Source organism: Puma concolor, chromosome B4 (genome assembly GCF_028749965.1).
Source record: "Puma concolor isolate L17-30 chromosome B4, mPumCon1.1.hap2, whole genome shotgun sequence".
NCBI lineage: Eukaryota > Metazoa > Chordata > Mammalia > Carnivora > Felidae > Puma > Puma concolor.
In genome coordinates, this window is record NC_141673.1 from 107,192,440 (window position 1) to 107,217,620 (window position 25,181).

General features: G+C 43.4%; 1 protein-coding gene across 9 annotated transcripts in view; it reads right to left on the reverse strand.

The window, feature by feature from the left end:
* CACNA2D4 (calcium voltage-gated channel auxiliary subunit alpha2delta 4) overlaps positions 1-25,181 on the reverse strand; it is a 112,992-nt gene that overhangs the window by 64,923 nt on the left and 22,888 nt on the right. For 6 of the 9 annotated variants that reach the window (XR_015253892.1, XM_086714422.1, XM_086714420.1 and 3 more), the window contains exons 7-18: positions 23,702-23,762; positions 22,892-23,042; positions 21,081-21,155; positions 20,081-20,170; positions 19,857-19,970; positions 19,302-19,380; positions 17,692-17,825; positions 15,882-15,959; positions 15,014-15,094; positions 14,364-14,438; positions 11,166-11,252; positions 10,552-10,623 (exon numbers count right to left, since the gene is read on the reverse strand). Coding sequence is in view for 8 of the 9 variants with exons in the window: in XM_086714422.1 (XP_086570548.1) it covers positions 10,552-10,623; positions 11,166-11,252; positions 14,364-14,438; positions 15,014-15,094; positions 15,882-15,959; positions 17,692-17,825; positions 19,302-19,380; positions 19,857-19,970; positions 20,081-20,170; positions 21,081-21,155; positions 22,892-23,042; positions 23,702-23,762 (1,097 nt within the window). In the remaining variant the exon portion in view is untranslated. The remainder of the gene's footprint in view (positions 1-10,551; positions 10,624-11,165; positions 11,253-14,363; positions 14,439-15,013; positions 15,095-15,881; positions 15,960-17,691; positions 17,826-19,301; positions 19,381-19,856; positions 19,971-20,080; positions 20,171-21,080; positions 21,156-22,891; positions 23,043-23,701; positions 23,763-25,181) is intronic. The other 3 variants (XM_086714426.1, XM_086714424.1, XM_086714421.1) reach the window with 3 other exon arrangements.

Consider the following 25,181-nt stretch of genomic DNA (forward strand, 5'->3'; position numbering starts at 1 on the left):
CCTTCCCAGGGCTACGTCACTCTTTTACAACTTCTTTTTCCTTTCAAAGCTGCCATCTTTTCAGTTTCAGTAGAATTGTGTAAGTTAGGGCATCAGGTAGTTCACACGGTGGTTCAGGGCCTGGGCTGGGCATCAGGCAGACCTGGATTTAGAGCCAGCTCGGCCACTTACAAGCTGTGTGCTCTTGGGTGAGCTGTTTCACTTCAATTCTAAGCTTCAGAATTCTCATTTGTAAATCAGGATTAATAATAGCACCCCATGCATAAGGCTGCCATGAGGTGGTGAGTGTGACTTTAATGGAGAGGGGTGGGTCCAGGGAAGAGCAAGATTTGCTCTGGGGTCTGAAGTCCTGTGGATTGTCCTGTCCATGAGAAGTTTATGCTGTTGGGAAAGCCACATGTTCTTATTCCCTTCATTTCTTTCTGGCTTTTAGAATAAGATGTCTGAAGGGGGTGCAGTGGAATTTGGGTGGCAAAAAAGTTTGTTTCTGGAAGAAACCAGCTTTAGATCAAACCTGAATGAACAGTTCTCCAGCACCAGCCTCATCCCCACAATGTTCCTGCCTCCACTGTCTCAGTCAGAGCCTCCCTCACAGTGGTGCTGGGGCAGTCGGGGGCCAGGAAGGGCTGTGGTGGCCTCAGGAGCCCGGTGTTCCAAGATGGGGCTGGCTTGAGGGTCAGAACTGGAGATTACCTTTAAAATTGTTCCTTTTTTAAACAGTGTGGAGGTTCCTCAAAAAATTAAAAATAGACCTACCCTATGACCCAGCAATAGCTCTGCTAGGAATTTACCCAAGGGATACAGGAGTACTGATGCATAGGGGCACTTGTACCCCAATGTTAATAGCAGCACTCTCAACAATAGCCAAATTATGGAAAGAGACTAAATGTCCATCAACTGATGAATGGATAAAAAAATTGTGGTTTATATACACAATGGAGAACTATGTGGCAATGAGAAAGAATGAAATATGGCCCTTTGTAGCAACATGGATGGAATTGGAGAGTGTGATGCTAAGTGAAATAGGCCATACAGAGAAAGACAGATACCATGTGGTTTCACTCTTATGTGGATCCTGAGAAACTTAACAGAAACCCATGGGGGAGGGGAAGGAAAAAAAAAAAGAGGTTACAGTGGAAGAGAGCCAAAGCATAAGAGACTCTTAAAAACAGAACAAACTGAGGGTTGATGGGGGTTGGGAGGGAAGGGAGGGTGGGTGATGGGTATTGAGGAGGGCACCTTTTGGGATGAGCACTGGGTGTTGTATGGAAACCAATTTGACAATAAACTTCATATATTGAAAAAAAATAAAAAAATTCCTTTTTTGATTTTTTTAAATTTATTTTGAGAGAGACAGAGACAGTGCAAGTTGGGGCAGGGCACAGAGAGAGAGGGAGAGTGAGAATCCTAAGCATGCCTCATGCTGCCAGTGCAGAGCCCAATGCGGGGCTTGACCTTATGAAACCACAAGATCATGACCTGGGCTGAAACCAAGAGTCGGACGCTTAACTGACTGAGCCACCCAGGGGTCCCTCCTTTTTTGATTTATTAAAGAAAAAGGCAAAATGTACAGATCTTAAGTGTATTCTTCCATTAGTTTTGATAAATATATATATACCCATGTAGTTACCTCCCCAGTCAAGATATGGAATGTTTGCATCTTCTAAAAATCTCTTTGCCTCCTTCCAGCCCATCCCCACCCCACCCTTCCAAGGGTGAACTCTGTTCTGAATTCTATCACTTTACATTAGGTTTGTCTGTCCTTGCAGTGTGTACCTTTTGTGCTTGGCTTCTTTTGCACAACATAACATCTTTAAGACCACCGGTGTTGTGTGTATCAGCAGTATGTTTCCTTCTGTTGCTAAGTAGCGCTCCAGTGTGTGGGCATGCCAGCTTGCCTTTACATTCACCTATTGATGGGCATCTGGAGTGTTTCCAGTGTGGGGCTATACTGAGCAGCTTTAGCTGCTCCAAATATTATTGACAAGTCTTCTTGTGGACATGTTTTTATTTTGCCTGATAAATACCTAGGAATGGAATTTCTGGGTGATATGCTAAAAGTGTTTGCCTTCATAAAAAACTGCCAAACAATCTTCCAAAGTTGTTTTTATTATACTTCCACTAGCAATATATGAGTTCCAATTTCTCTACATCTTTGCCAGGATGTGGTGTTATCTGTCCTTTAAATTCTAGCAGAAGGTATGGAATGGAATCTGACTGCAGCTTTAGTTTGCATTTCCTTGATGACTAAGGATGCATAGGGTCTGCTCAAGTATTTTGCCCATTTTTTATTGGGTTGTTAGTCTTTTTGTTAACAATCTGTACAAGTTCTTTATGTATTCTGGACACAGTCTGAGCCTTGCTTTTTCATTTTCTTAATGGTGCCTTTTGATGAGCAGAACTTGTTGCTTTTGATGAAATACAATTTATCAAATCTTATTTTATGTTTTGTGTTCTTCATGTTTTATCTAAGAAATCTTTGGATAAGGGTGCCTGGGTGGTTCAGTCGGTCAAGCCTCCGACTCTTGGTTTTGGCTCAGGTCATGATCTCACAGTTCGTGAGACTAAGCCCCACACTGGGCTCTATGCTGACAGTGTGGAGCCTGCTTGGGATTTTCTCTCCCTCTCTCTCTGCTCTTCCCCCCACCCCCCACTCTCTCTCAAAGTAAATAAATAAACTTAAAAAAAAAGAGAAACCTTTGGATAACTTCAGGTCGTAAAGCTCTTCTATGTTTTCTTATAGAAGACTAACAATTATTGCTTTTACATTGAGGTTATGATCCATCTCAAATTAATTTTTCTTTAAAAAATTTTTTTAAGTTTATTCATTTTGAGAGAGAGCAGGGGAGGAGCAGAGAGAGAGGGAGAGTGAGAATCTCAAGCAGGCTGTGCACTGCCAGAGTGGCTGGAGCCCGTCATGGGGCTCAAGTCCATGAACTGTGTGAGATCATGGCCTGACCTGAAATCAAGAATCCTACACTCAACTGACTGAGCCATGCAGGTGCCCCTCAAGTTAATTTTTTTTATGGTGTGAGATATGGCTCACTATTTATTTTTTTCATACATTTATTTAGTAGTTCCAGCACCATTTGTTAAAAAGACTTTCCTTTCTACATTGATTTGACAAGGTGGCTTTGTTGAAAATCAGTTGACAATATGTAAGTTTATTTCTGGATTCTCTATCCCTTCGTCTATTCTGGGTTCTTTTTGTTTGTTTGTTTGTTTGTTTAGAGAGCACAAGCAGGGGAGGGACAGAGAGAGGGAAAGAATCCCAAGCAGGATCTGTGCTGTCAGTGCAGAGCCCAGTGTGGGGCTCGATCTCATGAACCATGAGATCATGGCCTAAGCTGAGATCAAGAGTCACAGGAGCTTAACTGACTGAGCCACCCAGGTGCCCCTATTTTGTCTATTTTTATGTCAATACCACCCTGCTTGGCTACTATAAGTTTACAGTCAGTTTTGAAATCACATAGTACGAAACATCTAAATTTGTTCTTATTTTTCAAGGTCATTTTGGGCATTATTTAGGTCCTTTACATTTTCATATAGGTTTTAGAATCACCTTCTCCTGTTCACTTCTTATGCTATATCTAGAATAAGTCTGTTCAAATTTTGATTGGGATTGTATTGGATCTACTGGTCAGTCTGATGGATGGAGAATGGATGACTTAGCAATATTGACTAACAACCTGTAAACATGGTTATATCTTTTTATTAATTTAACTTTTTGACATTCTTTCTGCAACATTATGCAGTTTTGAGCATAGAGGTCATATATGACTTTGTTAAATTTATTCGTAAGTTTTTTATGTTGTTGCTATTTTATGTTGATGCTATTGAAATTTGAAATTAAAAATAATTTATTTCCAATTGTTTGCTGATATATATAATGCAATTGATTTTTATAGTATTGATCTTGTGTTCTGTCAACTTGCTAAATTTATCTGTTAGTTCTAGTAGTTGTTTTGCAGATTCTTGGAATTTTCTGTGTAAACAATCATCTTGTCTATGAATAAAGACAGTTTTACTTCTTCCTTTGTAATTTTTGTGCCTTTTGCTTCCTTACCTATTGTAAGGATAGATCCTTGCAGGGTCCAGTGCAATGTTGAACAGAGGTGGTGAAAGCAGACATCTTTCCTTTGTTCACACTTTTCGGGAGAAAGTGTTTAATATTCCACCATTTAAAGTTAGCCTTTTCATAGATGCCTTTTACCAGATTGAAGAAGTTTCCTTTTGTTTCCAGTTAAATTTTGTCAAATGCTTTTTCAGCATCTATTGAGATGACCATATGGCGCTTTTCCCTTATGCTGTTAATGTAATGAATTACATTAATTGACTGACTTTTTTGAATGTCAAACTAGCCTTACATTCTTGGGATAATTCCACTATGTGCTATCATTGCCATTTATCTTATACTTGGGTACATTATAAGCCCTACAATACAATTTCAAAACCTTTGCTTTAAATAGTTGTCTTTTTGAGGAGTTCAAAAAAAGTCTCATATTAGTGCACACATTTACCATTTCCAGTGCTGCTCATTTCCTCATATAGATCTGAGTTTCCATCTGTGTCATTTTTCTTCAGCCTCAAGAACTTCCTTAAGCATTTCTTATAGGGCAGATCTGATGGTGATAAACTCTGTTCTCTTTTATAAGAAAATGTCTAAATACACATCTTTTGGAAGGATATTTTCTCCATACATAGAAATTTGGGTTGAGAGTTTTTTTTTCCTTTTGGCATTTAAAACATTTTATTTTATATTGTTTTTGATGAGAAGTCAGCCATAATTTTATTACTGCTTTCCTCTAGCTTCTTTTAAGACTTTCTTATATCTTTGATTTTCAGCTGGTATATTATGGTGAGCCTAGATGTGGTTTCTTTTTCTTTTTATCTGCTTGGGGGGTTGCTGAAAATTTTATATCTTCTGGGTGATGTTTTTCACCAAATTCAAGATATCTGGGGCATTCTTTTTTGCAAATACCTTTGTTCCATTTCTTCTCCCTTCTTCTGGGACTCTAAGGACATAATGCCAGACCATAGGTAACTGAGGGATAATTTTTTTTTTCAAACATTTTTTCAAAATTTTCTTTGTTCTTCAGAATGGATAATTTCTATTTATCTGTCTTCAAATTCACTGTCCTTTTTTCCTCCAACTGCTGATAAGCCCATCCAGTAAAAATTTCATTTCAGATATTGTACTCATCAGTTTTAGAATTTTCACTTGGTTCTTGTGGTGGTTTTATATACTGTGTCAAATTAACTAAGCTGGATCTACATTTCCAGACTTACTTCCCTGAATGGTTCCAAGTTAGGGCTGGCCAAGAGAGAAGTTTGCATGAGATTTGTAAGGCAGAAGGGAAGTAGCATCCATTTTACACGCTAAAGGTAAGTATAGCATATCGAGCACTTGCAGCTTGCTCTGATCTCTGGGCTTTCCCAACAGAAACTTTCCCCAGCTGCCACTGGATCTCCTCCTTCAGCTTTCCTGAGATCTGAGCCTGGTGACTGTGCAGCTCCACATGAATGGCATTAGCTCTTTCTTGCAGATTGCCCATATCCTTGAGATTAGAGGTAGTGAGAGACAGATGTGGGTTTTAGTTGTGCTTATGCTTCCTATTTTTCCTCATGGGTTTCAGTCTGCTCTTGTTCCCTCCCCTGCACCACCCCCCCCCCACCATTTCATCCAGCTTTCCTTTCAAATCGCTAGTCCTACTGACCTATGATGACTTCAAACTCACCACTAGATGCAGAGACACCAGCCTTACAAACTTCTTTACCAGCAATAACAATCTCATAATGTTTAACCCCTGGAATAAAACCCTACATTCATATCACTTGTAGTGGACCTACTTTGATTAAACCCCAACCATTTCTCTGCTGAGACTCTCCATTTATTCACTCATTCTGACTGCCCTTTAATTCCTTGTGCAAATGTGTTATATCTGCTATAAAGTCCTTCTAATCCAACAGCTGGTCATCTCTGGGTCAGTTTCTAAGACTGCTTTTTCTTTTAACTATGTGTCACATTTTCCTTTTTCTTCATGCACCTGCTAATTTTTATGCTATACTGGCTATTGTAAAGAATAGGTTGGAGATACCTTGTCTTCCTCTGACAAGTGTTGATTTTTATTTTAATCAGCAGATAAATAATTAGCTGATCACCTTGAGCATGTGGAAGCTTGGATTTACATTTTTGTTAGGGTGGGTCTGTTTCAACTTTGTCTTTAGGTCTAGAGTGAATCTCTTGGTCTTGGGACATAGTTTTTGCTCCTAAAGCATAACTCTTCTGTGCTTTCAAAGAAAATCCTGAGGTATTTACCACGCCTCTTCACCTTGGTGTGACTTAGACTCCAAACTGTCTTCATTACCATAGGCAACAGTTGAAATCCTTGTTCTGATTTTCAACTCTTTCAACTGTTGCTTTCCCCTGGGTACTTAGAGTCTCCCCTGCGTATATGTACTTTAAGGTCAGTCAAGAATTTGAGAGGAGTTTGTTTACATATATTAGGGCCAGCCCACCTGTAGGATCCCTTATTTCTAGGGTATTTTCTTTCATTTCAATACACTCTGAGAGCCCAAGTTCTGTTAGTTGATACTTCAAGATGGTAACTATAGCTTTCTGCTTGAATTATAGCTATTTCATTTAAACAGACTGGGGCATCCCTTAAGAAAAAAAAAAACACATAAATGTGTGTTTCACCCAGTGTAGTTCTCTTGATTCAAGGGTTGAAGCTTCTTCAACCCTTGCTTCTGCCTGCTTTTGGCCACTTTCGCATGTCTTTAAATGTTTGTTTTTTAATATTTTGTTCAAATTTATAATGGTTATATACTGGAGAATTAGCCTATTGCAAGCTGCTCCCTCATAACTAGAATCATAACTTTGAGATAATCTTTTAAGGCTGAGGCAAAAGGAAGAGAGGAGTGGTGCTGTCTCTGAATCTTGTTAACAGAAAGAAAGAACTGGAGAGGTTTGGAAAATATGAGTAAAGAGGTGTCAAAACAATCTCCTCCTTTAATAGATTGCCTTCCTTTGCTGGAAAAAAAGTGAATGAGTGAGTGTGTAACACACAGAGAGAATGAGAAAGTGCTACAGAGCTACCCCCCTGAATCCAGTGCATAGGGATTAGAAGGTACTGGAGGAATATGCGGCAAATCTGTCCTAACTGACTGTGTCAGTTGCTGGTGTGTGTGTGTGTGTGTGTGTGTGTGTGTGTGTATACACACCATGCACCCATCAGCAGGGCTAACTTGGAAAAATCTAAAGGCTAGTAAATAACACTGTCTGTCTCTCTTCCTCTCCCACTGCTAATTATTTGTTCTAAACTATCAAACAAGATGAAAATGATAAAAAGCATGCCGGATAAGATACTTCAGGATATTTTACCTGTTTTTTCTTTCTTTTTCTTTTTTTTTAAATAAAGTTTTAAATTAAACTAATGAACTTCATTCCTTCCTTCCTTTTATTCTTTGAGAGTGTGTGTGTGAGTGGGGGAGAGAGAAAGAGAAAGGGAAAGAGAAAGAGAGAGAGAGAGAGAGAGAGAGAGAGAGACTCTTAAGCAGACTCTATGCTCAGTGAGGAGCCTGATGCAGGGCTTGATCCCATGATCATGACCTGAGCTGAAACCAAGAGTTGGACGCTCAACTGACTAAGCCACTTAGGTGTCCCTGTCTTTTCTTTTAAACATGTCTTAGGATATCTGCCCAGGATGCTACTGATGGTTTAGAAATTATGATACCTATTACTGGTCCACATTTTGGGGAAAACAGACAGCTATCAAAATGGCCAATAGGAGGCCTACAAGCCAAAACTGGACTCCTTTCAATTTGGTATCTTAGATATTGGCCCAGATTGTGTTTTCAATATTTTTGGAATTAAATGCACATTAAAAAATACAAATTCTTAGTTGTCTCCTTTAGATGATACATGTAACTCTTCAGTTCCCAGAACCACAAATACTGAGGCTTGTCTCTATTACTCACATTTCTGAACACAGCCTATCTGACCCCATAGGTTTTTGAGTTTGTGAGCCCTGCTCTAAATCTTGCTGGGTTGCCATTACTGTCTTGTGAATGCCACCATACTTACCTGTCTGGTGTTTAGGAAAAAAGGTCTAAATTGATCCATGGGAAGTAAGGATACATGTAAAATCCCCTAGAGAAAACAACAAAACAAACTACACCTGCCAGAAGGATGGCTTGAATGATGACAGATATTCCCACAATGCTTTAAGAAAGCTTCCCTTGGCCTAGATATGAAGAGTGTTTCTAGTGAGGAACGAGTTTGTGAGGTGAGACACACCACTGAGCTGCGAAGGATGGGATAGAGTGGCAGGCGAGAAAACAATGGAACTGTCTGTGACTCTTAAAAAGAGAAGACACATTGGGCAGACAGAGCAATTGGTAGTGAAAAAAATGTAGCAACATCGCAGAGTGGCCTCATAATAGATCAGAGCAGCAGGAGGCTGGATACCACAGTAGTGACCACATAGCAAAATGTCCTACACACACAGTGCAGGTGTGATGGCTTCTGAGCATGGAAGTAAAGAGATGAAAGATTAGAGTTGAGTTATGATATAATGAGGTGGAGGGAGAGGAGAAGACAATGAATTTTAAAGATGGAAACAGAATTCTAAAGAGACTCTTGGGAAGTCTTTAAGGCTGGAGAGTGAGTAGAGAATTCAGGGCTACTCCTACAAAAAAAGCCTTAAACATTAGTGGTTAAGAGTGTGGGGTCTAGGGATGCCTAAGTGGCTCAGTTGGTTAAGCATCTGACTCTTGAAATCAGCTCAGGTCACGATCCCAGGGTTGTGGAATCAAGCTCCATGTTGGGCTCCAGTCTGGGTGCGGAGCCTGCTTAAGATTCTCTCTCTCAATCTCTCTCTCTCTCTATCTCTCTCTCTCAGAAAAAAAAAAAGTGTGTGGTCTAGAATCAGACACATGAGGGCTTTGCAATTAATCATCTAGATGACTGGGCAAGTTTTTAGCCTCTCTAAATTTCCTCATCTATAAAATGGGGATAGGATAGTATATACTTCATAGGATTGTGAATGTTAAGTGAATACTTATAACATGCTTAGTCGAGTTTCAAATAAATGTTAGCTACCACTATTATTATTAGTAGTAGTAGTAGTAAGGCATGAACACCTATGTGCTATGAGATGTGCATTATATCATGATCATGATCAGCATCACCCTACTTCATGTTAAAGCACCCACATGTCTGGAAGCTTTTGTTAAATAGCACATTTGACCTGGATGGTTTATTATCAGCAATGAACACATTTCAAAGGGATGGGCAGAAATTTGAGGAGAAGTTCAGACTGTTTGGATCTGGTTAGAACTCTTGCTCAATTGGTGGCTTTGAGAAGTGTGAAGGCAGCGTGAGAACATTGGGCACTGGGAGGAAAGAATAGAAGACACACTGTACCTACTTTGTAAGTCAGTCTGAATTAGATATAGTATAGCTATATTCCAATCTATCTGGGAGTTGCTGTCTGCCATGTGCATGTTAAAATTTTCATTATAGCTACCTGAAATGTTTTGGTTGGGCTGGGCTAAGGAAGAGCTCCTTCATGCCTGTAAGCAGGAGTCTGTTGGGATAAAGGTGGAGGTACATGGAAGAAACCTTTACTCTTTTGGATCAGGAGAAAGAGCTGCTATAACTGGTGACATCATTGATATTGTCCAGTCTGCCTAAAGGAGGCTCTTCTCAGCCGAGAGCTTATAAAAAGCAGGCAACTGCCACAGAAATCAGATACTGGTCCCAGTGAAATTCAGCCCATGTGTCTAAAGGGAATGCAATGAATTGCTTTTCCTTTCCAATGCTTTCTTGTTTGGCTTCCATGGAGGTTTGTGTTTGTGGAAGAACTTGGGTCTAATTGTTGCAGACAGATGCCTGTGTTCTTTTAGCTGAGGCAGATGGGCAACAAGAGGAGGAGGTGGGGGTGGTTGTGAGGGAGGAGGTGACATTTGTAAATATGTCAAGGGACAATGAAAATTCACCACAAATGCAGTGGAACCTTTTAAATGATAAGATGAAATGATCTTTTATAAATGATGTGTAGATCTGGGAAGACAGCAATGGCATCAGTGAGTGTATTGATTCTTGACTATCTGTGGTTACAGTGGATGAAAATCAGCTCTAAGGAGTGGCAATTATTTTCAACCTCTTCCCATATAACACGATTTCAAGAGTTGCTAACAATTTATAAAATTAACTGTCGCTTTTCCCCTTTCCATAACAAACAACAAAAGAGCCAAATAGCAGGCAGCATCAGGAAGAAAAAAGTGTTGTAAATGCCTTGAGCTAAACCTACTGCTTCTCTTGGTAGTCTCCAAAGAACTGATCATTTTGTTGGCCTGATGTTTCTCTGGGGTTGATGCACATTTTGGATATACTCTCTAGTCAAGCCCCATAGACTACAGCAAGCACTCAAGACTTAAGCTCTAATTAAGCTAGGCCAAAGTCCCTTGTCACCTCCCCAAATCTCAATCAACTGGGAAGCTGCCTTCCTGGTACCAGACCCTGGTTCTTTCCTTCAAGCACCTTACCCCTTTGTCCAGTGGAACCTTCACGTCCATAGAGAGAGACCCTGTTTCCCCATTGATCATGGCTGTTCTCAGCTTCAAGAGGAAAGATAATGGTATTAGTTCCCTGGCTCACACTGGAGGGCGGAAGGCACTGAGCTTTATTGACCAGACTGGAGGTGATCCCTAGGAATAGTTTCAGTTCTTCCCTTTTTCCTTTAAGCAGAATACACAGGAGGGAACATAGATATGATTCTAGGTTCCACTCAGCTTATAGTTCCAGACATTCACCGAGATAATGCTCCCAAGTACACTGATGTATGAGAGAACATAGTGCCATATTACTGAGACACAATTTTTTCTGAATGAGCTATTGACCCCAAAAGTCAGAATGAAATACCACTGGAGCTCAGCCTCTGTGGTTTACAGACATGGCTCATTCAGCCTCAGCACCCCCTGGGATTCAGTAAGATACTGCTATGTTATTACAGCAGTAATACAGAACTTCTTCTGGTCTGGACTTGGAAAGCCTCCATGGGGAGGAACAGGGTGGTCTCAGAGCTCATGGCCCCACAGCTGGCCTGAGTACTGGCTGTAGAGCTACACCAGCTTCTATTTATCCTGCTTTCCCCACTCACGGTTTCAGCTCGGTCTTCCCACTCCACTTCAGAGAGATCCACGCTGTTGTAGTTAGGTTTGGGTTTGAGTTTCTTCCCGTCTCTGTACTGGAGTGGGCAGGTCATGAAGAAAGACATGAGGTTAAAACATAAGGCCCTGCTATAAAGCCTTACAGATATATTCATAAAATCAAAGAATCTCAGTGATTCTTTAAAGGTTATCTGGGTCAACCTTCCAGCTGATGCAGCATTTCCCTTCCCAACATTTGTGACAGATGGTCTCACGGCCTCTGAGTGAGTATTTCCCATGATGAGGAGCTCCCTATTTTGTGAGTCAGCCTGTTTTGGTTTTGGACAGCTCTAAATCGTTAGAAAGCTCTTCCCCATACAGAGCTGAAATCTGGCTCCTTGTTACTTTTACCCATTGGTCTTATTCTTTCCCTGGAGTTGCACATAATGTTTTCCACCTGACAACTCTTAAGGTTTGGAAGGTGCTTGTTACTCCTGACTTCACTTCTATAAGCTAAACATTCTCAGGTTGTAGATCCCTCAGGTCCCTCTGAATATGCTCTACTTTGTCCATGTCATTCCCAAAATGAAGTGCCCAGGACGAAAGTCAATATTTTAGATGGGGTTCTGACCAGTGTAGTGTGGGTGTGACCTGTGTGGACCAAAATATCGTATGGCTTTGACTGCTGCCTCTGATTCTACTGGATTTTCAGGGCAGCTACACTGCCCTAATGGCCCAAATAGAGTTTTCAGTCAGTTAAGTGCCCTTGGCCTTTCTCACATGGTACACTGTTAAATTGCATCTTTTCAATATTATGCTTGAGCATTGAATATTTTGCAGAACTTTCCATGCATCCTAATATATTCGTCTTGTTAGTTTCAGCCCATTGTTTATAATACTGCCTGAATACTAATTTCCTCCCTTAATGTATTATCCACACCTTCCAGACTTGGTGTCATCTGATTTCTATGTTTTCATCTTGTTGATTGAATTCTTGAATGGGACAAAGCCAAGGACAGGCAGATTCTACAGTGCCTAATAAAGACCTCCCTCCAGCTTGACATAGAGCCATTAATCAAGTCTTTGAATGTTGTTGTTTTTTCGCCCTGACTTCCACCTCTCCCTGCCACCCTCTCTCTGATACCAAGACAGATATTGTCAAGGTACCTGATACTAGGTTGGCAGCACTTCCCAGGTTTAGTTTAATAATAGATCAAAAAAGGAAACAGGATGGTTTATTGTCAGGGTAAATTAAGAATTAATCAGAGGGTCTACTTTTAGCAGAATGGGGCCCTGAAGATGCTTAAAAGACTGAAGTCCCCTATCACTGTGTATCTTGCTTCTGCCAGTGTTTTCTTTTTTCAAGAAAGTGTCACCTTATTTCTGGGAGATTTGCATGATAATGGCCCCAGTAGTATTCTTTCATTCTTCTCTTTTTCTCTGCACCCATGCTTGGATGATGCTTCTGTTCTTGGCCTTGGTGATGCTGTGCTTATAGCAAACAGCACTGCCCTGCCATATTTTACACCAGATCTGTTTCTTTTGAGTAAGGTGCAATACTCGTCATTCATTTCTATTTTCTAATTCCTGATGATACATGAAAGATCATCTTTAGCTCATTTTATTAAAACCACAGTACTACTTTGTGTAACTTGGAGCACAGACAGAGAGATTTCAGGCCAGAAGTATGGCTCTTGATCCACTTTCAGTTTATTACTAGGCAAATCCTCTATTATTTTTATTTTTTAAATTAACTGTTATTCTTCTTAATACCTACCACAAATTGATAGTGCTTTCCTTAGGAATCTCATCATGGTGGCTTTACATAATAATGTTTGTTATGTAATAATATTCTACATGCTATTTTTCTCTAATCGTTTCATTTGTTCAAGTCTATTTGTGTATACTCTATTTCCTTAATTAGATATAACCTTCTGTTTATAGTATTCTCAGAGTGTTATAAGGTCAGGCACCCAGTAGGTCCACAATATTAATTGATTGGTTGAAGTCTTATATTCATCTAGATTATATAGATGGTGACCAATGAGTTTCTGACCATTGCCCTTCAATTTTACAAGTCAGCTCCATGATTGACATATTATTTTTTTTTTCCTAGTGAATCATCTTATTGCCACTGGGAATGCTCCCTATAGAACCCACTGGTAGAGGTCAGTGACCCATTATGGGTTCAGATGCTTGCCCAGTAGAGTCTGAATTGGGAAGACAACATGGCTTCCAGTGTGCCCTGATCTCTACTATGAACTTCTATATTTTGCCTTAAATAGCTCAGTCAGTTGCTTTATGGACACTCAGTATCTATCTGAACCAAATTGAAATGGAATTTGGCTTAGAATGATTTCTTCAAGTGGTACCTGGGGCAGATGAGCCCCTTAGTAAGTTCTCACAAAGATGCTCTGCTTGGTATTGTCTTCAGCTGCCATTTCAATTTAGTGTGAGACTTTAAGGGGAAAGGGCTAAGGTTCCTGTAGGACTTAACTGCCTTCTTCCTACTTCCCTGAACAATCACACTGAAAGGTGTGGCCATTGTCATCAATAGCAGCCAAGTGCCCAGACCAGAGGCATCAGGGAGCCCCTAGCGCTGGAGGCAGAACTTTTAGATAGAATGATGCAACTTTTTTGGTCATCAGTTGTTCTGTTGAATGCATGTGCAAATGTTCCCAGCCCCATGCATCAGGATGGAGCGAGCTAGGAAGGAGGCAGGAGTGCTAAGGAACATATCATCCCAAGACAAACTCTGGGGAGCCTCAGCTTTACTGCCCCTCCCCCCCCACCTCTCATGAGACTCTTCCCTTGCCATTTTTATTGTTAACTCAATGTTCACACCCCCTTGAGGAGGGGGCAGTCCCTGGAGTTCTGCTGATACCACTGTAAGACTCCAAGAGGAGTGTGGAGCAACTGAGGCAGTGACAGGAATGTAAGTGGAAGCTTGTCCTTCAGGGAAAACTGCACATTTCATTATATGCTTTCTGGACTGTTCATTAATCAGTTCACCTATTTTTTTGTTTTGTCTTTCCTGCTAGATTACAAACAGTTTGAAGATGGAAACCATGACTTAAATTTTTTTTCTTATATTATCTATTGGGTTCTTAAATGGAGCCCAATGTATGTTCATTGTTTTAACTGATTTTATGAACTGTCCCCAAATCCCATATAGTTAAGATCCCAATGCAAGTAAGATCTGTACCTACCAGGGGTCGGAGGTCAGGATGTGAGAGAATGTAGCCATTGTTAGTGTTCAAAAAGGCATATCCATGCACTCCGAGCTGCCAAAACAACAGGGATTGAGGGGCGTCAGACCTGTTGTTTGGGCTGGAGAACTGGAGCTGGGTGAGGGTTGGATTGCAGGACTATTAAAGATGGCAGCTCACAGCAGTGAGTTTTTCAAATAAGAATATAACTGAGCCAGCGTCATGCTTCTAGCCATTGAGTCTGAATTCCTTTCTAAGTTTTAGTGTTTGTAGCAGCCACATTAATGCATATCATTACTCAGCCTCTTCCCCATCACATGCTGTATCTAGGTGCTTTGATGATTTAATCTCATTTGTTCCCCAAACAGGACTGCATGGCATGGAGGAGCAGATTGAAAACTGAGGCACCAGGAAGGGAAAGAACTTTCTGAAGCCCACAGAGCAAGTCAGAGCTGGTGGTGACACAGGGTCCCAGAAATCCAAACCACTGCCACCAGGCTCAGTGCCTGTACTTCTCTGTGGGGTGGGATTGAGGGGCCCCATCCCAGCTCTGGGCTTGGCTGCAATGCCTGCAAAAAGACTCCTGAGCCTGGTAGCACAGCTCCCAGGGAGCCTGTGACCCCCCACTCAGGCATCTGATCCAGGCTCACCTTGTACCGGGGTGCCAGTTTCATCAGCTCTCTCAGGGCCACATCAGAGCCCACCACACCCAGAAGAATGCCATGGGATCGCTGGAAAGAAAAATACCTGGTTCAGGGGAAGGCCAGGCTTCCCTGTGCACAGGGCTGGACTGGACCCTTGGCCTTCCCAGAACCTGGAAGATATAAGCCACTTCCTTATATGACCCTTCCTCTGCAGTTGGATTTTAGGCTGAGCTCTCTGGAATAAAAATCTAGAACCTACCGGAAGAGGCCCCAGGAGAAATCTCAGCTGCAGGGAAGATTAATTTCCAGTATTAATATTTAAATCATAATATTTAAAAGAAATACAAAGTTGAATAAAATATTAATTTTCATAGCAGAGGCTGAGTATCAGAATCTGAAGGACCATAATCTATGGATGCTCTGAACACACAAGGCCTATAAGGAAACATTTTCTGACCAGATAGAGGATGGAAGTTCTAGAAAGTCCTTTACCAGAGGCCTTTACAAATTAGAGGCTGTCCAAACTGGTAGGCTAAGTGTTGTTTTGCCAGAAAGTTGGCAGGTGACTTTTCTAGCCTTATATCCTCAGGACAGTGGTCCCACGTGCAGAGAAATAAGACAACCCCAAAATGACTAAGCAGAATCAAGGGGTGAGTTTGGGAAGTATGGACCCCACTCCACCTCCCACCCTCACTCCCCTCCCAACCAAGAGATTCTGATATAAATGGTTGGGCATAGGTCTTGGAATCTGAATATAAAACCCTTCTGAGGTGGTTCTGATGCCCATCCAATCAAGAACCATTGGTCTAATGATGCCAGCCAGGGACCCCAACTTTTAAAATCTTCTAGAACTTCTCAGAGAGCAGCCACTCACCGTTTCATTCTTCTTGCTGAAGACTGGCATGGCCACAGTGGTGAGGAGCATCAAGCTCTGTGCCTGTGAAGTGAATAACTGCCAGGGAGGAAAGAGCAAAGGACAGAGATCTCAGAGTCCATAGTGTGGAGGACCCACAGTCACCAATGTCAACTATCGCTGAAGTGTCACCTTCCAACAGGAAGACGAAACCACAAGTGAGGTTCCCCTTCTCTGCAAAAGGACAGCTGGCAGAAATGCTGGAGAGAGGTGGGCTGGAAAGGGGACCAGGCCAGTGTCTCTTAGCAACGATAGTCCTAAACCAGGACAAGTGTCAAAACTCCAGAGCCCACAACCCAGCTCCCAAACATGCTCATGAAGTACTCTTGTCTTGGCCATGCCAACGATGAGCATGAGCCATGGAAGGGGCACATCACACACATGCCCAGAAATCTCTGCTATGGATCCAAATGACAGCCCAGGGCAGTTAAGAGGGAGAAGGACATTGACACAGAGCCACCCACAAACACAAGCACATGCATGAGGAAGCATAGCTCAAGGGCAGGCATAGTTGTAGCTGACCTCAGGGTCACTCCCAACACACATGGGACAGACCCACAACCTCTTCGTCACTCAGAACACCAGAGCCACATCATTCCACACCTCCCAAATGGCCCTCCTCCCTGACTGCCTCATCTCATTGTGCAGCCTCCTTCAGCCTCCTTGGAAGGGGCTCTGCACAAGCACCCCACTTTATCATGAAGATAGGTCCTCACAGGTGGCATGCACAGGTATGTTTAATATGTGTGATCTTCATCAGGATCAACCAAAGGAGGGTGCTGAGCCATGGAAGTCTATAGTATACTTTCTTGGAGAATGAATAACTTTTAAAAAATTGAATATATTTGACATATAATATTGTGTAAACTTATGGTGTTGCTTTGATACATTTACATATTGTCACATGATTGCCATTGCAGTGATGTTATTTACATTACATAATTATAGTAAGATATTGTCTATATTCATTATACTATGCATAGATCATTAACCATCAAGTCTCTTCCCCTTCCTCATCTGATTTGTCACTTTAGAGTTTGGAAGTAAGGTTTTCTGAAAGTGAGTAGTTTCAGTTAACTAATGTTTTAGTAGCTACTGGAACCGGGAGGACCCTGGGGTTGACCAAGGGGATGCAAGAAGCAGCCTGGGTCCCTGATGACCAGGAAGCTCCTCATCAGCTCTGGGATGCCACCTCTAAAGTTCTTTTACATGAGAGAGAAGTACACTTTTCTCTTATTTCAGCCACTATGTTCAGGTCTCTCTCAATCCCAGTCTGAGACTACCACTGAAGCAGATGGCTATGTATGTGATATGATTTGAAAAGTGCCAGGAAGGTCCCTCTTGCCCCCACACATCTCATCTACTTTAGCTATCTATTCCTTTGTGTAAATCACTGCAACCCACAGGCAGTCTCTGAAAGTGCAGGAAGGGGAGCACCTGATGAAGCCATAGTATCTTGAATTACTGGTTGGCTGCCTTTCTTCCTGAAACAGGTAGGAGAGAAGAACAATGAGGAGGTGAGGACAATGGGAAGAAGTGGCACAAGTCTGGAGAAAAGGGGTTCTATCCATGGAGAATAGCCTTGGGCATGTCTGCTCACAGGGTTTCTGGGCCTCTGGGGGTAGCATACAATGGGTCTTCTAGTGGGCTGAAGGTATTCACCCCTTCACGCCATCTCCTGAGGAGGTGCTCTGCTCACCCCTCTCCTGAACCAGGAAGTTACCTATTACTCCCTGGGGCCCCTAACTCTGGAGCAGGGTCAGGCCCCCACCTTGCTGTCCATGTAGGCTTCTGTCCAGGTGATGTCATGGTCATGGTTGATGACCATGGGGCGGCTGAGCACGTGCAGGTACTCCATCACGTTCTCCTGTGCATCTGCCAGTGTGGAGATCTGTGTATAGTAGCCTGGCAGAGGAAAGGGTTGTGTGGTTGTGAAAAGCTTGGGGTTCAACTTGGAATCACTCTGCAGGGCCCACAAATGCTCCCCCAGCTGCTCTCAGCTTACAGGTTGGGCTCTCACTGGGAGCTGCCCTGGGCCACAGGGAACTACTTCCCCCAAGGTTGTGTCCTTTCCCGCAGGCAGCTGGAGGCCAGTGGTGCTGCCTTAATCTGGGAGAACTGTGGGGGGACCTCTCAGTCCAGAAATGCCACAGGAGCAGCAGGGGCCTTGTGGCTCTTTTATCCTCTCATGATTATGCCCTCCTCACTTCCTTACAGGGTCATCTCCCAAGAGCACCCCCTCCTGCAGGCAGCTCTGTATTGGGGTCCAGTCTAAGACAGTAGCTTGGTGTCCCCTAACCCCCTTATCTCTGACTACTGTCCTTCCTTGTTTACAGGGAGGGGTGCTATAGACTTTTGGTTGTAGCCACAGTGATATTTAAAAGAGCAAATGGCTTATAAGGCTCTGAATGCCTTAGTACATGTTTACCTGTCTGGTCTCATTGTGCATCACTTCCCACAAAACATTCATTCCACCCTCCAAAAAGTGAAACTGCTTTCCATTCCCAGCATGCTCTTATCTCAGACCCTTTGAACATGATCTTCACTCTCTCTGGAACACTCTTTAATGCTCTCTATGTTGGCTGACTCCTACTGTTCTCTATATCTCAGCATAGACACTTCTTCCTTTAGGAAGCCCTCCCTGCCACCTCCAAATGGGGGAAGTGCCTCTCCCATCACTCTCCCAGCCCCTGTAAGGTCTGTGCCCCTCTGCCCTTACAGTTTATATCACCACTGATGGCTGATTTGTCTGTTTGCTCTGCTGGACAGCAACAAGAGCAAGACTGAGTCCATCCTGACCACAATTTGGAAACTTTGCCAGGCATGACAGTACATTCTCAATAAACTTTGGTTGAATCAATAGGGACCAAGTTGGCATTGCACAGCCCAGATCTTTGGCTCTGGCCAGAGACAGATGAGGACTGCACCCAAAACATTATTCTAAAGAAAATTATGACCCTCTGCTTTGTCTAGAAGCAGAACCAGAGTAAATGGACTTAATTTGCAACAGAGGAATGGAGGCTAGACATCAGAAAGAACTGACATTTAAACTGTAGGTCTCACCCCTGCATCACTCTGTATTATGATTCATACAGGCTTTATTTGAAGAGAGAATTTTCTCTTCTGCAAACACTGGACAGATGACCTCTCAGTTTCATTTCAGTGACTTTATAAGTTAGAGTCCTGCAGGGGTAATCATGTATTTACTCAAGGTTTCCGGGGGCAATCTACATTTTGTCTAGATTTTTCCAAGTTAGAAGGAGGGGCAGATACTGTTATCTTGACACAGTACCTCTGTAAGGCCCCAATACAGGAGCCATGGCTTAGAACCTCCGATGACTGGGTGCAGGCTGCAAGCAGCTCTGCTCACACACCACCTACCTTTGTTGTTGCATGCAATCCACTTCATGCGGTCAGCAAAAGTCACTTCTCTTCCAATCAGATAAGTGAAAACTCGAACCTAATCCACAAGACACAGATGCACTCAGCAGACATAGATCCTGGCCATAAGTAGTGTTAATATTATTTATGTGAGTCTTGGATGTCAGGTCAAGCATTTTGCTGACTTTGAATTCTCCACTCTCATCCTTTTGACCAGAAAGGACCCTGAGGCCTAGGCAGCAATGGGACTTGCCAGGACCATGGTAATGTGAGCCAGGTATAGTGTGGAGGGTCACAGCCTGACAGTTTTCATCTGAACACCACATCTGGTCTCTCACCCAGAACACTCTCTCACATGAGTCCTCTGTGCCTAGGGTCACCATAATTTTGGAACACCTATCTGGGACATTTACCAATGTGTCTAATGGAGCAGGACATTTGAACTCAGGGCAGGCCTGGTTTTTCTGGGCACCACTGGTTATCCTATGCAGGCAGTAAGAGAACGCTTCCCTTGGCCCCTTCCCCTGCCCCCTTGACTTCCACCAGAAGGGTAACCTTGCGGTCAGGCCAGTTGTACTTCTCAAATACTGGCTCATAGTCTTCCACAGCCCCATCGGTGATTAGCATGATGGCCTGGTTGCAGAGGCTTCCTTGCCGGGCCTCTTGGAACTGTGTGGGGAAAGGACAGGTAACATGACTACAGCCCAACTGTCCCCCCCCACACTTCCACCCCATCTCCTAACCCTTTACTCTCCTGGAGCTTCACCAGGTGTCGGTACCTGCTTCAGGATCTGGAAGGCTTCAGTCAAGGCTTGGTTCACGACCCCCACACCCTTGACCATCAGCTCATCTACAAGCTGTTTGAAATGCTATCATGGGTAAGAAATTAGAGGAGAGTCAGTGGAATGATGGCCAAGGAACCTTCATCTGTGGTCTTAATTTCAGAGGCTGTTTAGAGCTATTTGCCCAGAACATGACTACAGGATCCATCTCTTCATGATCCAGCTAATTTCATGGCTGGACCCTACAACAGATGTTTCTTAAATGCCCCCAAGATAAACAGAAAGAGTGCAAGTGGCTAGGTGCAAACACATCCCCACTACTGGAAGGAAATGCCAAGTGTGAGCCCATCCAGAGCAGGGAGGACAGTTCAGGCAGACCTGCTGGGAACCAATTCCCAGATCCCCAGCATCCTCAGCACCCAGACCTACATAACCCAATGGTGAGCATTTCACAGAAGAAACCATGGAGGCCACCAGGGGCTCCAGTGTCCAACCCGAGGCTGGGATTCAAGAAGAAGCCAAACTCAAATTCTCCAGTCACAGAAAGAAGGATCTGTGACCTGCAAACTTTTCCTTTCAAAAAAGTTACCACATCCTCTCCTCCTTGGCCTTTGAGAAAGACTCAATCCAATGGGTTTGAACTTCTCTTCCTTTTGGGGAAGTTCTTCATGAGGACTGATACAGTGGAAAGACCCACAGAGGAGGCAAAGAGGGAAACTGAGTCATGGATAATCCACAGAGTGAAAAAGCAGTTCTGAATAAGTGAGATTTCCTTTGGATGGGAGGTCTCTCTTTGCTCACTATTCTGATAAGCAGGCAGCATATTTATGAGGCAATTTCTTGGGGGTATTTACATGGGTAACTGCTTTTCCCTCTTTCCAAGTGCAATGGGAATAAGTAAAGGGGGCCGTCAGGAAGTCTGTTCAGGTGACTGCCCACCATCCTAATCAAGCAGGGGTTCAGAAGCATCAGGCACTCACCTATGGTGGACACTCACCTCGCGATTGTCCCGATCTGCCTGGACAAGGATCCCTTTAAAACAAGGCTCGATGTAATGGATGTAGTCACTGTACTGTAGTTGCAGAGGGCAGAGGGGACAGAACAGATAGGATCAGTTTGGAAACTCAGGAAACTCACAGGCTAACTTGGCACCTGTGTAATATTATCTGGGAGTACCCTATGCTTCTGGCAGTTTTTCTGAGTAGAGAGAAGGGGGTACAGAGGACAGTGGGGCTTTAACTCTAAAAATTCTCCTCAAATCCTGGTCTTGGTCTTCTCAGATGGCTGAGTGATGTCCATCTCCTAGAATACACAGAGAACCTGAAGGCACTGAGAGAATTCCTTTGGTCTCCGCCCTTAGGACAAGACAAAGTGCCTTCCACAAGAATCCCAGAGCCTTCTAGTTCTTCTATGTTCTGACCCCTCCCCAATGCCTGGGTATAGGGATTAGGAACTGAATTCTTTTACCTTTTGTCTTGCATTTATGATCAAGATCCTCTAGCTGTCAACAGGGAATGGGAAGGGGGGAAATGAATGACTACTGCCCTCTTTTTATTAATCTCTCCATTTCCCTATAGTTAGAATTCAAATCTTGAAGATGTCTTTAATCTACTTCTGTTTAAATACAAGAGGGAGAGAAAGGGAGATGATGGTGACATGGTGGTAGGAGTGCAGGCAGATTATAGGGCAAGTGCTGGGGTGTTCTTGGGGAATGTAGGGAACAAATGTTTCTCCTGCCTCTCCTCCCCGAAAGCAGAAGGGTTGGGAGAAAGGTGGGGCAGGCTCTGCAGGAGGAGCACACTCCCACTCTTGTGGAAGACTGAGGCCTGTCCTTGTAACTGTCCTGTCACTGCTGCAGGTCATGTCTAGGGATGGAAAGGTGGTGGAGTTGGGGAGGGCGAGGTCCAGGGGTGGTGTGGGTGGGTAAATGATGCAGGCCTCAGGGGAGCAATTCAGAGATGGGGGAGGGGCCCTTCTTATGCCTACAGGATGAACATTTTGAAGTTAGACCATTTTGCCTTGGTATTTCTTTACTAGATATATAAATTCCATTGAAGACAAGCATTTTCAGCAATGTGACAGAATGATGGGGAAAGCTTTGGATCAGGTGCCTTCAAATTGATGCCCCCAAGGTGGCAGTCAACTCTGCCTCCTTGGAGGGCTGAACTGGTCTGCTCTTTCATTGCATTGAAAGCATTCTTCTGACTTGTTATCTTCCCATTTCTTTCTGCTTCATCCCTCTCCTTCATTATTTTTCTAGGACAGGAAGACCTATCCTGTCTAGAGCTATCCTCAGGAAGATTTGCCATGCAAGCAGGACCAAGGTCTGCTGGTCCCTTTCTAGCCCTCACTACCTACATTCCCCTTCTCCTAATGTGTCTGGATTTGGTGGGACGAAGAAGATGGGGGACTGGGAATGTAAAAAGCAAGAGCGCAGGGCTCACTCATCCTAAGCATAATGGAGAGGCTGTTCCAGTGATGGGTACCAGTCAAGAGCACATGGATGGGGGTGAGTTAAGTATCTGCTCAGGGAAAGTGTCTCTTAATTTTTATTCTCAGACTCATCTGAGAAATTGATGAAATCTGTGGAGTCAGAAAAGTGGATGCACACATTTTACACACAATTTCAGAAACTCTGTGGATCCCTTAAAGCCCATCCTTGGTCCAGTTTAGGTTAGAAGCCCCAGCTAGAAGAGAATCATTCTACAGTGCGAAGCATCAAGTGATTGTACGTATAGGTCATTCTAGTGCAGGCAGAAAGATTTTTTTTCTGGGGAGAGCTATTCTAGAATAGGAAGGCACATTTACCGCAATGATATTAACAAAATCATTCTCCCCCAGTGTGTCCAGGATGGTGGAGATGGTGTGCTTGGCGATAGTCATCCGCAGCCCCTTCATGCTGCCACTCGTATCCACTACAATCACTATGTCCTTGGGAGAAGTAGCAGCTTGTATATACCTTTAACGGAAAGAAAGCACAGGCCAATAATGGGAAAACTAAAGCCAGAACAGCCACCCAACTGAATCTCTTGTTATTTCTATTCAGATTGTGGCTCAGGTGTACCCAAGGTTCAGGGCAATGATCCATCAATGCTAGCTTTTATCATGTCCCATAACCACTCAGCACAGTTCTAAAGCCATTTTGGGGTCAAAAGTTGGGACTGTGCTCATCTAATGGACGTATCAGGTGGGAGGAAGGTTCAGTCCCGGTGGTAACCCTTGTCCTTTTTGTTTTGGACCAGCCAGGGTCCTGGAGGGACAGGCAGCAGGAAGGGAGAAAGCTGGATTTCACCCTCAGATTCCATTACAAATCTGCCAGAGGAGGGGTGTGAAGGGAGGGGAGAGTCTGGCAGAGGGTTGATTTGGAGACAGCTCAATGTGCTGGAAGGAGGTTTGGGGTAAGAAAGACAAATGTGATGAATCATAGAGCAAGGGCAGCTGCAGAGAAGGGAAATACAGCTGGCAACTCTTCCTGCTTTTGCATTGGGTTCAGGTTCTACACACCTGAGGCCCTTGGCTGGTGGTGGGGGTAGGGCAGTGACTGGAGGAGAACTGGGCAGAACCCAAAGGTTATAAGAGAGATACCAGCACCAGACACCGTTCCCCTGGAGCTCTTACCAGCCACGATTTCTGCAGTCAAAGGCAATGACTCCATTCTCATCAGGCGTCCATTTGATGCCTGGGGAAATAAGGGCTGGTTCTTTTACCAGCTCAATAAAGAGCACTCAGTAAAGAGCACAGAATGTCCAGTTTGGCCACCCTTAAGGCAGGGCCAGCAGTGGACCTGGACAGCAGATGTGGGACCACTAGATCACACCCTGTAAACTGAGGCAGCAGGCAAGGAGGAAGGGCAACTTATGGAGGGATACCTACCACCAACACTGCCCAGACCCAGAGTTGGGGTTACTTTTACAGGCCCCTCAAAATGTGATACCTGGGACCCATTTGTGACTGAACCTCACATCAAGTTGTAGAAGGGGAAGCTTGAAGGAGGTATGACAGTTAACATCCACTACCATCAGCAAAACATGGACAGAGCGATAAACAGCCAGGTACTCTGTTCTCTAGCTTACCCGCTTTACTCAGCTTAATTAAGATTGCTGGGAGAAGTGATTTGGCTATAAGACTGTAGGCTCCTTGAAGTCAAGGATTCCAGGGCCTAGTATAGTGTCTAACATAGTACCTAGCAGAGTTGATGCTCAATAAATGTTTGTTACTTGAATGAAAAATGAATGAATGAGTACGAAAGGTCTTACCTTGAGCACTCACAGAATGCTTTTGTCTTATTCATCTGATCAAAAACTTGGATAAATGTACACAATGCACAGATAACACTGACATGATCAATGATAGAATCTCTTTTGAAAGAGTTTAATGGTTGGGAATAGTGAGTTCAAAATAAGGAGATTAAAAATAACAGGTGAAAGTGTAGTTGGTTATGTTTGGGCTACAAAAAAGGTTGTGCCAGTATCACGAATGTCTAGAAGCTCCAAGGGATCATCCTTTTCCATAACAGACTTCAGATGAGGTACACCCTCTGAAGCATTGCTTGTCTCAAAGGTAGGAGATGTTTTCAGTGATCATGCCCCCAAAACCAAACAAGTGAAAGCCGAGTTTCAAGAGTGAGAGGCAGGGGCCCGGGCAGCCAGGAGCCAAGGCCTGGAAGGAAGAAACAGGACCAGAGCATGGTGGGAGCTTGAGTAACAATGGCTCTTATGTAGACCTGAAGGCAGCTGTGAGAAGTAGGGTTTCCCAAAGGACACATTCCTATAGCAGAAGCACAGGTGTGGGGAATCTGATCCTTAGAACAATAATGAGGAGGAGAAACTGTGTCTAAGGTTCTCAGTTCTGAACCAAAACCTTGGAAGAGGGGTTTAGTGGTCCTGGTGGGGGTACCCTCAACTCCAAGAAGAAACAGAAGTGGTGCTCTTGGGGGGAAGCTTGACTCTTGAAATGGTGTGGCCTCACAGGTAAAGATTACCAAAAACACAAGAAACAGGCAGTGTGAGTGAGAGGCAGCAGAAGCAAGAACTATCAGCTGTATCCTCCCAAGGATTACAGGTATTGAAACTACCAAATACAAAGTAGAAGATAGCTA